Raw genomic sequence first — 18471 nt, forward strand, 5'->3', positions numbered from 1 at the left:
CCCCATCTCCCCCCTTTCTCTCCCTCCGTTTCTCTCTCTTCCCTGTTCCCACAACCACTTTCTCTCTCTCTCTCTCCCTCTTCTACATCCACATTTATCTGCTAACGAATGTACCCACACTCAATATGAGACTAAGAGTAACACATTCCATCCATTTTGAGCTTAAATTAAAATGGATAGTTCATGAGCATGTTTTTTTATCACACAAAGTAGTCTTAAAATAATGTCACAAAGAACAAATTTTCAGTTTTTCTCAAAAATTTATTACAAATTTACATCACAAATCATCTGCACTTAATCATATGCGGAGACATTAGATAAAGAAAATGTACATTTGATCAGATGGCAAATCATATGTGTACAGGATCCAGGGTCTGATAAATTGTTTATTCTTCATGCACACTATGTACCAGCAAGAAAATCAGCAGATATCAGTAATCTTATGAAAAATGCCATGGCATGGATATGTATAATGTGTATGTTCATTCCATTCCCCCCTATATTCATTGGTACTTTCGTGATACTTTATGATTTAGGATTACTCTCTTCTTTAGTTCAAGAAATGGCTTTGCAAGGAAGGAGTGTGTATCTGAACGATTGAACAGAACCAGTATTCAACACTGGTAATGTGTAGAAAAGGTCAATTGCAGGTGATTTAAATATCTTAATTCCATGTCAATCATGAATGTTCCACAAATATTTAAAAGAATACTTCTCAAATTGTATTTTCTTGGTTTCTTTCTCAAATCCATGGGAAACAAAGCAACATATACAGAACCCACAGAAAGGCAGGTGACATTTCTAGACAGGTTGTACAACATGAATATTCTTCTTCCTACTAGGCAATAGAAGAGACTACACATGGGTGGCTTTTAGAGAGAGAGAGAAAGAGACAAAGCGAGAGTGAGAGCGTGCCACTTAAACATATATGAGGATTTTTTTTCTTCAGCCCACTTGCCACTGGCTCTTGTTTTCAAGTCATATTATCAAACTTGTTGTAAAAAAACATTGGTCCCTGTATTACCACAAGCTTCAGGCAGTGTTTATTTGCCAAGTGAGTGACAAAATGAATTATCATGAAATGGTTCAATACTGTACATACAGCCGAGGTTTATAATATGATCTTCTTTTCTCTCCATACACAGTGGCATACTGGAGTGCCGTGCAAAGTGGAATTGCTAGAGATTGGTGGGTGGTGTTAATGCAACACTCAATGACAATACCACATGTAACTTATGCTTCTAGTATTCAATCTTACTTAGTCCAAATCTTAATGTGCACATCTCACTCACAATATCCTTTGTTTATCAGTCTGATTTATTAAAGATTTGTTTTCATAAATATTTACTTGTATTGACCTTAATCAATCATTAAAGAGAATACTTTAAGTCGACGGTGTGGTAGAGTTCCTATCTTTCGCAGACCAAAGTTCAGTGCAACATATGTAACAGCCAGCTCTCCTAGCACTACCAGTAACTGCCAGGTTGTGTGGAATATCAATTCTTGCTTAGTAAAGATTTCAATTTACTAAGTTGTAACAGAAATCTTACATGCCTTTCAAGACAGAAGAAAAGTCATTGTATCTTTGGTCTCTGTATCATCTTACAAAGGTAGAATTATCTTTAGACCTCCACTCCAGTATCCAGACTGAAACCTTCGTTTGTTCACGGATGATCTCTGAACTCAGGGATTCCTGATAGCATCCTAAGGCATTCATACTATCAACACTTTTCATTCCACTGTTCAATGTTTCCCCTCCTGACATGCTAATTCCATTGTAGTTTATACACAGATGTCAGACAGACAGACAAAGATGGAATCCTTTCGGAGGTAGAATAGCAATACATTAGGTGACCTGTCACAGCTTAGCTTTCTCAATTTCTTTTTATGCAGTGGAAGCATGGGAATATACGTGGGTGGAAGTCTTCAAGGTGCTATGTTAGGCTTTCCTCATACAATGGCATACTGCTCATACAAAAGTTCCCTAACAGTGTAGTAATCATCACACACAGCTCCTTCCAGAGTCAGATGGCCTTTCTCATTCTGAAAACAAAACAAAGAAAGAAGGGGTGATGGAGTATAGTGGTGATAGTATTATATTCCACATACTAAGAATCTTGGTCTACGATTGGTCAAAAGTAAATCACGTGATGAAAGATAGTTTGCCCATCATTGCTGGGAAAGCAAAAAGTTTGTTACACTGTGTAGATAGTACTACTATCTACACAGTGCAACACACTTTCACTGAAGATAGAAGTACTATCTACACAGTGCAACGCACTTTAATTGTATACGTTGCGTAATGCTCTCCTCTTTAAGCGCTTTTAGTGCTAGTATGCGATACTTGGTCACTCGCGAACTATGGTCACACCACCATACTGCATACCCTTTACGTTTCGTACACCGTTTGCTCGATGTTAATTGATGACTTGTTGCTCTAAAATGACGGAAGAAGTCAAATGTTTCCGATGTGGAATATAAAGCAAATAATCACCTTTTGGTTTCAGGCGATGGCAAACTATCACTTCCTCTGCGATCTGAACGCACATGCTATCTTTCCTCAGCTTCGCTTCACAAAGATAGCTACATCCAGATCGCCTCGAAAGTGATAGTTTGTCTCATCACCTTCACCAACGGTACTTATTTGCTTAATAGTCATTCTGATTTCTTTCTTGTTAAAAATTAAAGACTGCCCTGTTCAAGCTACTTTTTCGAACATTTTAATGAAATCATATAATCAAAGATAAAATCAATAGCGCTACACTTATGTCTATATAATGTTTCACTGCATATTATCTTTTAAATGGCTTATAAAGCACAATTCTGGACAAAAGGTATCATATTGGTCATACATAATACTATTATTTTTCCTATTCAAAATAAATTAATAAATTTACATTGTGGCATATCTATATTTACAAGCATAGTAAGGATGATATTGATGACCACAAAGATGACGATGATGATGAAGAGGAAAGGGAGAATGCGGATGATGATGATGACAATGACAGTGATGATGATGATGACAATGACAGTGGATGGATTGCACATTAAACTGATTTATTTCCTCACCCTTTTGATGGCGACAGTGTTATTACATACAAGTACACCTCCTGTGAACTCTGCTCTGATTCCATTCTTAGCCAGCACCTGCTTGAAGTCTAGGAACCTTGGTGGGTTGACATACACCTGCCGATGGGGTGTTACCTATAATCCCATCAAAAGAAAACAAGAATCATACCGGTATATAAATCAATCAAAGTTCAAATACTCTGATCAATTAAAATTACATTGTACCATCAAGTGATTCCGCCAACTCTTCATGAATTTCATCATTCCTCTTTGTCACTAAAAAGCAAACTCCAGTACAAGAATAAATGTTTTTTATTATTTCTTTCTTCATCATTCAATAGAAAATTTGAAGATGACACAATGTAGGAGCAAAATATATTTGGTTTAGAATCTCAAATCAAGTCTTTAACACATAATGCATATCTCATTCCATTGTTAAATTTTGTGCTAAATAAATAGGTTGTAAATATATATATATAAAAATAGAAAATCAAATTATAACAGAAGCATTATCATGCCTGCTCAAAATTGCTTCCATTTAAAGTGATCAGATGCATAAAATCAAGGAAACATTTTAGAAAATAAGAAACTAAAGGTCATAATGCCTTCTACTTTCTTAATAATAATAATAATAATAATAGTCACATTTGCATAGCGCTTAATACACGCTCCCATACACACTTCACACATAATGATGATAATCCCACACACCAGTGATTTCTTTTAAATTGAACCCACCTCGTTTGTTTGGACAGCATCAAGCACAGGAATGATATCATCTTCATCATCACTTGAATCTTCACTCTCATTTCCAAGTCCTGGTAAAAGGGATTAACAAGAAAACAATCTTGAGAGAATGGATATGTACCTGTAAAAAAAGTCTCCAACAATATATCAATTCAGTGTTGGAAACGTTTGTGGTCAACCACTGTCTCCCAAATCAAACAGATGCTCTGATCCAATTAGTTTTCAGCATGGTAACAGACGTTTGGGTAGGATTATCGGATGCAAAATAAATCATGACATAGAAAAAAAGACAACATGTTACTTTGCTTCATAGACTGTATTGAGAATATTAATAGAAAGTTACATCCTATCTACGGTAATCATTAAAGAAAAGAATGATTTCTTTGGAGATGAATTATTCATTCAATAGGAAAGTGTGACTGTTCTTTAAAAACCCCAGTCACACCGGACCAACAATTGAGAACAAAAATGTTACCACAAATGGACAAGAGTTGATCAGTTGGAGTCTGCTTGCTATTAATTAGGACCGCTGTTCATAAGGACCCCTATTCATAAGGACCGCTATTCATAAGGACCGCTATTCATAAGGACCGCTATTCATAAGGACAGCAATTCATAATTTGAAAAAAGGGTCATTATTCATAATTAAAGAAGAGGGTCGCTATACATAATACAAAATCAGGGTCATTGTTAATAGGGGTCCCTATTCATAATACAAATTTGTTAATGCTAAAGACCAGTATATTTTCATTAGGACCGCTATTCATAAGGATCGTAATTCATAATTTGAGAAAAGGGTCATTATTCATAAGGACCACTATTCATACTCAAAGAAGAGGGTCACTATTTAAAATGCAAAAACAGGGCCGTTATTAATAGGGGTCCATATTCATAAAACAAATTTGTTAATGTTAAAGACTAATATTTTTTTGTGTAATTTATCTTTTTCATTCTTTCTACATATTATCAATATTAAAGACTAAATATATTTTTCTATGTAATTTTTTTTGGGGGGTTTTGTTTCTTCTAATGTTAACTAAATCATCACTCATGTGAATCATTCCTTTGAATGTATAAGAACATTACTTGTATTTTGTTCTATTAACTCAACTGTAAATTATGCACAATTCAACATTATGTTGAGACATACGTTTGTTTTTAATAAATACCAAAATGAATGAATCTATAGCTTCTATAAGAGAAAACCGTACCAAGTCCAGGAGTTTTCTTCTTCTCATCTCCAAAACTCTTCTCATCTCCATTGGGTGAGCTATCTGATCCTTTGATAGCCTTGCCTGCAAGCTTGTCTCCTGCAGACTGTAGATCTAAACATCCATCAATCCAAGATAACTCTGTATCACGGGTCTTAGAGAAGAGCAGAGAGCTCACAAGACTGTCCTTCAGTTTCACCTAGTAAAATTTTTAAAAAGACATTTTGAGATATCAATATCAAATCTCCCTTTGAAGACTAAATTGAAACATGATGACTGAATACATCCAAAACAATCATCCATTGGAAATACAAATTAACAAGTTCAATACTCAACCCCCATGTATAAATGCCAATGTGATAGTTGTCAAGGAGGGATGATTACCAATGAAGAAATTTGCAAGGGAGATGTCCTAGGATCAGTGACAAAATGTGCAGGGATCCAACTGTATTGCACACAAATGGGCTACAGAGTATTAAAATAGAAACTTGACAATTTGTCAGCTCACACACTAATGATACAGGGTTAAACTCAATATCAATACAAGGGGTAGAATCTTGAGAATTATGTGGATGAATGAAAACAAAAACTAGATGGAACTTCGACTGTGCGCAGTCGAAAATGATGCCTCCGTCATAGAGCAATTTTACAAACCAAAACAGAAGAAATTTGTCAAATTCAAGTTCAATTGTAATCCATTAACAGGTTCTCAGAATATCGTGATTACAAGCAATTTCTCATATACATATATGACCCTTTGATCTTTGACCTCATGACCCTAAAATCTACTCAGTTCATTGGCTCTGCAAGATGTCCTGAGTTAAATAGTAATCCATCTGTCAGTTCTAACGAGAATGCGTTCACAAGCTATTTTTGCATACATAATGAGCCCATGACCTTTGAGCTTTGACCTCATGACCCAAGAATCTACTCAATTCATTGGCTCTGCAAGATACATACATGATCTACGTTTGGCAGGAATCCATCAATATGTTCTAATGATAATGCGATCACAAGCTTTTTTTGCATACATAATGAGCCGCATGACCTTTGGCCTTGACCTCATGACCCCAAAATCGAAACAATTCATCGGCTCTGCAAGTAACATACATGACCTAAGTTTGGCAGGAATCCATCAATCGGTTCTTCAGATAACGCGATCACGAGAACGGGACGTACGGACAACCCGAAAACATAATGCCTCCGGATACTTCGTAACGGAGGCATAAAAAGGGACAGACAGAAAGAGAGAGAGATAGGGGTGTGATGAAAGAGAGTGACAGACAGAGAGATAGAGAGAGAGAGATGGGGAGAGAGGGAGAGACAGAGAGAGATAAGATTACTGACCTGATAGATATGACTCTCCATAGTAGCATCACAGATTTCATTCATTCTTGGAATGAAGACTTTGACTCCAGCAAGCTGTAAATGACAGTATTCAGCTAGATGCTGTGTGGCATTCATCTGACCCCGAACCAACACCTAGAATTATAAAGAAGAGAGAAAAGTTATTCAAAATGTTTTCTCATTGTGATGTGTATCTATATATGAATTATTTGTTGGTTTATATTTACAAAATATTAGTAATAAAAATAACACATAGATTATGAGATAATTCATGTCAATCATCAAAGACATTAAAAAACATTTCTTTGTAATCAGGTCTGATGACATTTTTTACAACATTTCAGCTTTGACATATTCTAACAATTCAAAGAATACCAAGTTCTTTTATGTGGCATTTACAAAATGAATAAAAAATATATATCAATCAATTAATCAAATAGTGTAAGGAAGCTCAATGCTCTACAGCATCATGATATATTAATGAAATTATTGATATTCAAAAAGGGTACAATAAACAAAAAGGGAGAGGGATGAAAAAAAGAAACATATAATTGTAATTTATTTTGTATGGATATCCAGGAAATAATGGGCAGAAATTAAAAAGAGAGTAGCAAAGAATCAGAAAGTGTCATATTATATTCCAGGAAAATCCTAAAATATTACCAATTGTCTTGGTTTGACTTGAGTGATAAGCTTCTTCATTGATTCCCCATCTGAACGACCTTCAAAATCAATGAAGGTTATAGAACATCTGCAAGACAAAACAAAAAATAGTTGATTAGTGATGAACCAGAATTATGACAAGGATGAAGCTGGGTGTTGGTTTTACAATTCATATGTTCCATAATTGTTCCAATATTCTAATATCAACAGCTGAAAACTAAACGATTTCATGACAATTTGACTTTTGACCTTTTGATCACATATCATGCTAGTTAATTCAAGTTCAAGTTCAAGTTTTATTTATCTTTCTTTCATAACACACTTTACAAATATGACATGAATATAACAAGTTTACAGAATATGGCATTACAAAAGAAAGATGAGGTGACCTTGGTTGAAAGCAAGGCTTGTGGATTTAAGGTCCCTCATGAGTAGCTTATGAATATGTCCTAAAAGAACAAAACTCGTCAGATAAGAATAATGCATACATTTAATATGTCCTTTATCATGCACATAAGAGCCCAATGTAAACTCCATTTTGTGATGTTAAGGAAACTGGGAAAGGAAGAGAAATATTTGAAATACTTTTCACACAAATGCCTTGAAAAGGCAAATTCATTAATCAAATGTTGTTTTGATCCTTCATCACAGACCAGCTTAACATATTAAATGCTTGTCTTCTATCAAATGCCAGAAAAAATAGAAAATTCCTCATTAATGTTGAGTATCCATTGAATTTTGAATAAATACTAAACAAAAGCAATAACTTTTGCCACAACAATTCACAGATACTATGCATTACTTTGAGGTATTATAGGGGATTGTATTCTCTTTGAAAGAAAACAAAACAAAAGTAAACAAAAACTATGATTTAATCACTTACTTCACATCCACAATGATCTGGCTTGCTATGCACTTTGTTGGTATGTCACCTGATAAAAAAAAAAAAGATGAAAACAAATCAAATCAAACACTTCATGCGTTGTCATATTCTAAATTGGAATAATTAACATCTTTAAAACATAGGTAAATTTAATAAAAACTCTCCCTCTCTCTCTTCCTTTATAGACTCTCTGGTCAGAGTTTATTCATACCTTTTTTTATATCACAACCTTTCAGTAATCACTTCTTCCTTCCCATTCCTTCTTCTTCTTCTTCTTTTTTGGGGGGGGGGGGGGGGGGGGGGGGGAGGAGGAGGGCGGACAAATTATAACGCAGATTAAAAGCTATCGTCAGTTTCACATTGATCTTTATCTAATCATTTCTTTCCTGTTCTTTGTCCACTACCTTTCCTTTATTCATATGAGTCCTACAAGTGTGTCATTTTGAAATTATTAATAAAATAACATCCTTTTCTCAAAAGCTACCGAGTCCAACATTGTGAAAAATATGAAAGATTCAAAGCTTCATCACAGTATTTTTACCTTCAGCTGCATCTTCAAAGTCAGCATTCTCTTCTTCCTGCAAGAAGAAATAAAGCAATGGAGAATATCCTATTTAGATTAGTTCAATTAGAAATAACACAATGAGCATATCAAACTTCATTCATCTATTATTCCATTAATGCATAGATCAATGCTTTGATCCACCAATCCAGTCAAGAACCCAACCATATTGACCCTTCCATTATCTACCCATCCATGTCGACCTACCTTGACTTCTTTCTCTTCCTCCGTCTGTAAGATCTTTTTGACTATGTAGTCTTCAGACTCGATGATCTTACCATAATCACCCACCCACCCACCCATCCATCCATCCACCCATCCACCCACCCATCCATCCATCCATCTATCCATCCATCCATCCATCTATCCATCCATCCATCTATCTATCCATCCATCCATCTATTCATCAGCGTATCAATCCACACACCATCCATCTTGACCTACCTTGACTTCTTTCTCTTCCTCTGTCTGTACGGTTTCTTTGATCATATAGTCTTCAGGTTTGATGACTTCACCATAATCATCCCATCTTAATCGCTCTTCATGGAATGGAAACATGGGGTACGACTTCTTCACAGTCTTGAAGAAACTTGTTCCTTTCTTCCCAGTCTGTTATCACAGGTGATAAAAAGAGGATGAGATTAATAAAGAGATTAATAAATACTGTATATTTGATCAATTAGAAACACAATATGGAGAAGGCATATCCTTCCATTCAAAGAGATATAAAATGAGAAAAAATAAAGGAAAAAGAAGTTTGACAGTTATCCAATTATGTTTTGTTTTTGATGTTTGACATACTTAAGCATACAAATAGTTTGTTTTAAAAATAGTGAATGAATGAATCTCTGTTTTACACTATCCTTTACTCACATCTGTATTCATCATAAGATCATGCTTGGTCCTTGATCTTCCCATGTCATCTACCTCCATCTCTTCTTCACTCTCATCACTCGAATCTCCTTCTAATCTCCTGAAAAACAAAGACAAACATTATATTTGTGCACATTTATCATGTCCATATTTTCCAATTTTATTGAATGTAAAATAGAATCTCAATCCAGCTTCTAGCTGTGATGATTTGTAGTTATTAATAAATCATGTTGAATCAAACCAAATAAAACTAGATGAATCTCCGCCATGAAGCGATTTTAAAAACCAAAACAGAAGCAATTTTTAAAATTTAAGTTTGATTGTAATCCATTGAAAGGTTCTCAAATATTATGATTACAAGCTATTTTTCATATAGATGTATGACCCTATGATCTTTGACCTCATGACCCAAAAATCCAACCAGTTCATTCGCTCTACAAGATACATACATGTCCTGAGTTTGATAGTAATCCATCCATCGGTTCTAATGATAATGCGTTAACAAGCTAATCTAATCAGTTCATTAAATACATGACCCAAGTTTGGCGAGAATGCATCAATCGGTCCTTGAGATACCGCGATCACGAGAACGGGATGTACGAACAACCCAAAGACATAATGCCTCCGGCTAATTCCTTGCAGTGGCATAATGAAATATAAGTTTAGCCAATAATAACATATTGAGTACAATATGATTTTGAAATAACAAAAGTTTTCCATGAACTTCAGCCCAAAGTTTTGTATTTAATGGATTAATCCACAACCTTGACAAATAGTCTGCAAGCTGTTCCACGTCAGTCACACGTGGGAATACATAATACTCATTCCATACAAAATAAGTGATTACCTTTGGGCAGCTTCATCTACTTTTCTCTGTCTTTCTTTCTCCTTTTCATGTATCCTGTACTCATCTAATTCTTCTTTCTCAAGCTTCACTCTTTTGCTCACCTATACAAATGATTATAAAACTAGATGGAATTTTGACTGCGCGCAGTCGAAAATGATGCCTCCGCCATAGAGCAATTTAAACAAGTTTGGAGTTTAAATCTCCAGTAGTTCTTGAGATATCATGATAACAATCTCAATGTATGGAATTTCATAAGTTGACCTCTGTGACCCTTGACCTTTGACCTACGTGCTCCAAAATCTAATCAGATTGTCTTCCTATGGTGATACACACTATCATTAAGTTTGAAGTTTAAATCTCCAGTGGTTCTTGAGATATTATGATATGGTGATACATACTATCATTAAGTTTGAAGTGAAAATTCTCCAGTGGTTCTTGAGATATCGCGATAACGATCTCAATGTATGGAATTTCATAAGTTGACCTCTGTGACCCTTGACCTTTGACCTACGTGCTCCAAAATCTAATCAGATTGTCTTCCTATGGTGATACACACTATCATTAAGTTTGAAGTTTAAATCTCCAGTGGTTCTTGAGATATTATGATAACAATCTCAATGTATGGAATTTCATAAGTTGACCTCTGTGACCCTTGACCTTTGACCTACGTGCTCCAAAATCTAATCAGATCGTCTTCCTATGGTGATACATACTATCCTTAAGTTTGAAGTTTTTACATCTCCAGTGGTTCTTAAGATATCATGATAACAATCTCAATGTATGGAATTTCATAAGTTGACCTCTATGACCCTTGACCTTTGACCTACGTGCTCCAAAATGTAATCAGATTGTTTTCCTATAGTGATACACACTATCACTAAGTTTGAAGTTTAAATCTCCAGTGGTTCTTGAGATATCATGATAACAATCTCAATGTATGGAATTTCATAAGTTGACCTCTGTGACCCTTGACCTTTGACATACGTGCTCCAAAATCTAATCAGATCGTCTTCCTATGGTGATACATACTATCCTTAAGTTTGAAGTTTAAATCTCAAATGGTTCTTGAGATATCGCGCTAACAAACTCAATACAAGGAATTTCATAAGTTGACCTCTGTGACCTGTGACCTTTGACCTACGTACTCCAAAATCTAATCAGATCGTCTTCCTATGGTGATAAATACTATTCCCGAGTCTTAAGTTTAAATCTTAAATGGTTCTTGAGATATTGTGATAACGGTCAAACGGGACGGACGTACGGACGTACGGACGGACGTACGGACGTACGGACGTACGGACGTACGGACGGACAACCCGAAAACATGATGCCTCCGGCACCACCTTCGGTGGCGGAGGCATAAAAACAGATCTGGTGAATTAAATGTAGTTTACACACATCTTGAAAAGACACTACTCACTGACATTATAGGCGGTGTCACACAGAAAAATCCCTTGAAAAATCCCTTAAAAATTCCTTTCAAGGGAGAATTTTCTTGTTTCGTTAGTGGGATAATTGATGACAGACAGCAATTAAGAGGATAACTAAAATCTGGATAACTAAAATCTGGATAACTAAAATCTGGATTTTTGGCCTGTGTGACACCGCCTTATAATTCAATTCAATTCAATTCATTTATTTAAAATCCATTAAAATATAACCAAAGGCATATGACATACAAACATACAAAGACAATTTGAAAATGGAATTTGAGGTCTGTGCAGAAAAAGAAGGAGTTTCGTTGAGGCACCTTTTAACAATTTACCATTTAAACATTTTAAAACAAAATTAAAAGAAAACAATCTACAAGACAAATGACATTTCATTTCTTATTACTTACTTTCATTTAGATGAAACCTCTGTGTATGAATAAACATTTAGACATAATATTCCCCTAAATAGAATAGTCATATCATTAAATATATCCAGTTCTGATTCATTTTCACAAAGCATTTTCACAATGAATATTTAACAATACAAAAGGATTTGCGATGTTCAGCCTATACATGTAAACTGCTCCCGGCTCCATTTCAATAAAAATACAATTTTAGGGTTAGGGTTACAATTAGGTTAGGGTTACATTTAGGATTGGGATAAGGTATGGTGTTGATTCCAGAGTTGTAGTGGTTGATTCTATAGCTTAACAATCCTTACACAATTGTATAACACAATTAAAGAGTACAAATTTCAGGGCATTTGCTAGCCATCATATAAACAGAAATTGAAAATACTCACCCTGAGTTTGAGTTGGTTTGGGTTAGGTGTTTCTATCAACCTCCTAGCTAGTGTACCATGTGACGTCCTGTTGGTGAGTATCACACTGTTCTTAGCATCACCACTCCATTGAATGAATAGTTCTCTTGAGTAGCCACACTCTAAATCTGGAACACTGGCTAACACAACCTGAACAGGATTCAAACAAGTGAAAACATAGTTCAAACAGTGCATTGTAATTCTGTAATATCGCTACTGTGTTAATAATAATAACAATATTGGATATTTTCTATGCAAAACACAAGGTGCTCAAGCTGCTCTACTGATTTCGTTGCTCATAACATTTAAGGAACTCCTTCCAACCAGTACCCATTTGTTGTCTCTCAGATCTAAGATAATTCATTTTCTGCACTTGAAGCTCTAGTATCGGACGTAAAATTCAATTTTAAAAATAAAAATAAAAGCAAGTTGACCCTTGTTGGAATGCAATCATAATGAAATGTATATATATGACATAAAAACTTAAATGTTGTTGCTTGTTATGTTGCTATGATTCTTTTCTAATTTGTTGACATAAAATTGGGTGAAAGGAGACTTACATCACTTCACTCAATTTACAGGAGGATGCAATAATTCATTAACATTTTGAATCACTCCCTGATGCTTTATCCCCAATGATTCCACAAACAGCTGTTTTCTCACCTTCGGGTCAGGAACTTTCGCTAATTCCTTGAGATTGTGACAAAGCTTGAGATGCTTAAACTGGAATGGATTGTTTCTTCTGTCTTCAAATGCTCTCATCACCTTGTCACTCATCCATTCAACCTAAAAACAAATGAGAAAGAATTTTTTAAATTTCATTTTCCTGATATCATATCATTTAACAGTGGAATCTGGACCCTTGTTGCCATGTATCACAAAAGGTTTGGTTACAAATTGCAATAACAAGTTAATTGTAATGAGACCAAACTTAAATTGCATCATTACTTTCACATCATTGTCCTTTCATATTATACATCAGTCAATTAAATTTGATCTGGTGTGATCTCGATGTAAACTTATCCTACCTTTGTAATGTAATGACTAATGATGAATACGATACAATATGAAACAAATCACAAATACGTATTTGATTTGGTTAGTTTGTATCACAATGCCGGGCAGCATATAAGTTCACTCTCATACACACTTTATTAATACAATTTTTTTCATAATGAAGTATCAATCGCACATACTGTGTCTACCTATTTACCACTTACCTGTGATTTTGCAAATTCCACAACATTGTAACTGACATTGTTGAGCATCGCTAAGTTGTAATTTCCTAACCCAGAATCCTGATTCCTCCAAAGTTGGTCCTGGAACAATTAATCAATTTTGTCATTTAGTCCAGTAACAACACATCAAATCCTTGAAGGTAGAAATATTTTTAAACCACTATACCTCTCTCTGCTTTTTTCCTAAACAAACAAATTTTGTATCTTCAATAATATGAATTCAACAACTGGTCTACTAGATTTCACACAAGTAGCAATGGTAATACATACATGTACAGAAATGTTTTGCAAAACACAAAGAAGCAGTAAAGCTTTTAACTGGTCAAATTATAATTTGTTAGTTAAAATGTAATTCTTTAAAATCACATTTACCAATGTTCTAAAAGAAGAGCTTTTAGAAATATCATGTAATATTCTTGATAGATATTGCTTCCTAAGATTAAATTACTGTTTTTGTTTCAAAGACCAAATCCTACTTACCAAAAGGAGTGAGAGTTCTACAACTCTGCCTGCTGTGTCAACAGATATCAGAACATTGCCTTCATTCCTCATTGTATTCAATATAATATCTGAAACCAAAAAATACAGCAGTTGTTTAAATGTATTGAGTATATAATAGACCACACAACCTTTGTTTGCTTGCCACCATGCACGTGTATCCTACTTGGTGCATGGATATCCCGTTTTGGTGTCACCAAACAAGGATGCATATTTAAAAGCAAAATATGACAGCATGATCAAAATGGCAGGGAATGGTGGGTGTGTTTGTGAATAAAGTCACATTAATATTCCTGAAAGAATACTATGAGAAACTAATACACCTGTCCTTCTCTGAAACATATGGTTAAATATGCTTAAAAAGCCTCTCATTCAGTTTTGAACGTCTCCTGTATATAACCATCATAATGTAAAATGTCAAGAAGATTGTTTTTTTGAATATTTCTGGATACATTTAGCAAAGACAAGTATAAAACATAGTTTACATAATCACTTTTGTTATATCCTCTGTTATACTGCAACCCAAACATTTTAGACTTACTTTGTATCACATCATTATTTTAAAATTTAAATGGGATCTTACCAGTCAAAGAATTGCCATGCACAAGGACCAGCAAGGACTTACCCATTAGTTTCTCATCCCTGGCCCTCCGCCTAGCCTGCACGTACGTTGCATTGAAACAATCTGTGATGAGAAGACTTGGCCTACTGATAGTCTCAAGGACTGCTCCGTTAAGATGGCGCTCTTTCTTGTGATTATAGTCAACAGCATAGATGATCTCTTCCTCTCCATCCTTGACGATCTTCCAGATGGTCCCTCCAATCATGTGACCCCCAGAGAGTGGTGTGATGGTCAGACCATGACCTTTGCCTATTTATTCATCATCAGAAAGAAAGAAAGTCAAGTCATAGAAATGATTGAATGACGCAGATAATACATAGCATTCATTTGCAGGAACACAAATACAGTACCGACGGTTGCAAGTTCAAACAAATGAATTAAGGAATCATGGATAATGCTCTACCCAAGCACTAATGTGCTAGTGCTTGACTTGGCTCGAACTGAGTTTAACCACTATTATATACGTTATGCTGTACATCAGTTACATTTGTATCTCTTTTGTGATTGATTGGGAAAATATAAGGAACAGGACAAACTCTGATACTCAACAGAGCTATGTACATCAATATTCATTTTGTACTCACTTTAAGGTAAACTTTTATATACCATCGCATACCTTTAAAAGCCCTGTTAACATCAGTCACAAAGACAAGACTTTTAACATTTCACAAAGAGACTTATGTTTTCACAACTCAAATGTAGTCATTAATTTATAATGTATATAAGTTTTCAGTTCAGAGGGTACAATCACACACAACACAAGGCATTCAACACTTAACATCTCTGGAACTGTATGAGAGGTGTTATTCCTACCTTTTAGGGTGACACTCTGAGAGTACTTGAGCTGAATGATCCTATCAAAAGCAGCATCGACATCATCCAGATTAAACAAATCAAACTCTTCATAGTTGTGTTTAGACTGTAGGAAAAGAATACATGAAAAAAAGAAAGTATAGCAAAATTTTCAGTATGTGTTTATTTGGTTATCAAACTTACTAGTCGTACAAATAATATCATCTTCAAAGAGATTGAGCAGTTTTCAATATATTCACATTGAACAAATATTTCAGCAAAGAATTAAATGTAAAAACCTGTTAATCAGCAAAATGAAATAGTTCTCATGTCACACTAATTAACAATTTCAAATTACCAGATTTTACTTTTCCAAACAGCTTCATGTCCTGATGTTATTTCATTTCAACAAAACAACAGGGCAATTCCACGGTAACGGAAGGACACTCAGACAAGATTTTTGAACTTCAGGTTCATACTAAAAGAACTGTTTTATTAGTATAAGATGTGAAACAGTACAGATATAATACCTATATAAGTGCCTTTAATTCTCCCCCCAAAAAATGTCATTATAGTTAAGTAGTTTAAGAATGTGCATATTAATTATCTCGGTAACGGAAGGACATAAAAATGGACATGGTTTTTCCAGTTAATTAGTGTTTATCCAAACTTTGTGAAGTTGATGAAGCTTTCCACTTGACTGAAACACATTTTGTTCCCCATAGTTTAATACATACTAATAAAACATTTCTTTTAGTATGAACCTGAAGTTCAAAAATCTTGTCTGAGTGTCCTTCCGTTACCGTGGAATTGCCCAACATTATATATATTATCAAAACATTGATCCCTATTTTTGTTATTAAACAATGTTTCAAACTTACCTGATACAAATCATACATGAACATCTGTCCCATCTTGTAGACTGGAACAGTGGCATAGATTGGACAAGTCAGGTTGCACTTGCCCACCAGATAGGGCAAGGCTCCTAGATGGAGATTGTCTGGATACGACAAGAGAACAGCGTCTACCTGATGAATATGCCTAGAAATGGAAGAATTGATAAATAGAATATATAGTTGAAGTAAAAAATAGTACAATGTCATATATCAATTAGTTATGTAATTCTGGATAATTGATTTTAGAAACAAACCTTACCCTTACCATAAACTCTAACCCTTCAATTAAATAAAAGTTCTTTAGAGCAAATTATATCATCCCTTTCCACGTTTGACTATGATTTTTAGAGAACAACTTACTTTTTGAGTCCTTCTATGTTCTCCATGGTGAAATGTTCGTCCCATCCACAGTCTAGTAGAAACCTAAACTCATCTACTTGTAGCATATAACAGGGTGGAGATTCATCCAACACCCCAGAGAATGGGGTTAGCTTGATGATAGAAGTCATCTTGACCTATTGTGACCTCAAGGCCTCATCAACTTTGGCTATGATGCTGGTATTCTTCAATCCCTGTTTAAAAATGAACAATTGAATAAATGAATGAATTTTAAGAAATCTTTCGATCATGAAGTTCATATACGACACAAGGGTTAGGGCATTTCTTCCTACCACTGTCTCAACAATGCCAAGGTCAGAGCAGAGTCATGGAGGGACGACTTCTAATAATACAGGCGCAGGCCAGGTACTAAGCTATATCTAGGCCTATAATATATCTTTCTTCAACTAAGGACGGTTCAAATAATGAAGAATATTGGTTTGATATTATTATTAGACTGAAAATGCTGCCTGCTGAACTCAGCAGGCAGATAGTTTTGACTTTTGAAATTCAAAAGTCAAAACTATGCTAAGCCTAAGAGCAGTCTAAGTAGACCTAGATCTACTAGTACTACTAGTAGACCTACTAGTAGTAGGTCTACTAGGCCTACTAGTCTAGTAAGTTACAGGTAGACCCTAGTCTACATTGCCTCAACATTGATTAGACTAGGTCTACATTCAGTATTCACTCCTAAATCTTTACTCGAGATCGAGTCAACATGTGATCTGTGACAGATTACTGATTAGGAGTGGCATTTCAAAAAAATTATAATAACGTAATCATAGGGATTATTTACGGTTATCAGCTGTAAACTCTACAGACAGTGCCACCATGACCACCATCAACCAACATGACCAATGACAATGCCAATGCAATGTAAAGTACACAGCATTTTGCCATGATCAGATGATTTTTCTCCACTGCACTGGATGGCACAAGGGCAGGCCTATGTCAACCACTACGTACAAAAAATGGCTTACTTCAGGAGAATGCTAAACATATAATCTGATAAATAATAAATTAAATATATTCACCAAATTACACCATAATTCTACATAAATCTTGATAGTAGACCTCTATTTTAGCAATCTTGCGAGCAGAAATGAACTCCAAACCGCGCAACATGCATGCTGAGCTGCGATACCGAAAATCCGCTTTCAATTACGGTATCCTAAAAAAGCTCACAATAATAGGATTTCTTTTCTTCCTGTAGAAATTGCTTCTTATTTTTTTTTTTTTTTTTAGTTGTGCTACAAAATTGTCAACATTTGATCAGTCAGTCGTGCAGTATTGTACTGTCTTAACGTGGTGACACGACAAACGTGTAGAATCAATCATGTGACACGTACACGTCGACTAGACTCATACATGAGGTTTAAGTGTAGCAATTTTTTGCTGTGGAAAAGTTTGAAAATGTTGTCAAAGAATATAGTTTTTAGCTGGGCCTAAAAAAAAAATTGATGTTGTATTGCCATTTGCGACCGACCCCAAAATCTTGAAATCTACGGTCGGCTTTTCAAAAGAGAAAATGTTTAAACCGTTTTTCAGAAAAAAATGGGAAGGGGAAAAAAAGTTTTTAAAAAGATTTC

General features: G+C 35.0%; 1 protein-coding gene across 1 annotated transcript; it reads right to left on the reverse strand.

The window, feature by feature from the left end:
- Nucleotides 1–518: 518 nt before the first annotated feature.
- On the reverse strand, nt 519–18044 carry LOC582050 (cleavage and polyadenylation specificity factor subunit 2). Its single transcript, XM_030999296.1, has 20 exons — nt 17917–18044; nt 16865–17076; nt 16490–16649; nt 15630–15735; nt 14820–15065; nt 14177–14265; nt 13679–13777; nt 13122–13244; nt 12441–12608; nt 10206–10306; nt 9359–9458; nt 8930–9094; nt 8465–8501; nt 7924–7972; nt 7041–7128; nt 6378–6512; nt 5031–5229; nt 3811–3890; nt 3073–3207; nt 519–2043 (listed from the first exon to the last, which is right to left on the reverse strand). Exons 2-20 carry the CDS (start codon nt 17011–17013, stop codon nt 1951–1953), a joined length of 2322 nt encoding a protein of 773 aa, XP_030855156.1. The 5' UTR covers nt 17014–17076; nt 17917–18044; the 3' UTR covers nt 519–1950.
- Nucleotides 18045–18471: the final 427 nt, after the last annotated feature.

The sequence above is a fragment of the Strongylocentrotus purpuratus genome, unplaced genomic scaffold, assembly GCF_000002235.5.
Source record: "Strongylocentrotus purpuratus isolate Spur 01 unplaced genomic scaffold, Spur_5.0 spur5_scaffold_5, whole genome shotgun sequence".
In the NCBI taxonomy this organism is placed as follows: Eukaryota; Metazoa; Echinodermata; class Echinoidea; order Camarodonta; family Strongylocentrotidae; genus Strongylocentrotus; species Strongylocentrotus purpuratus.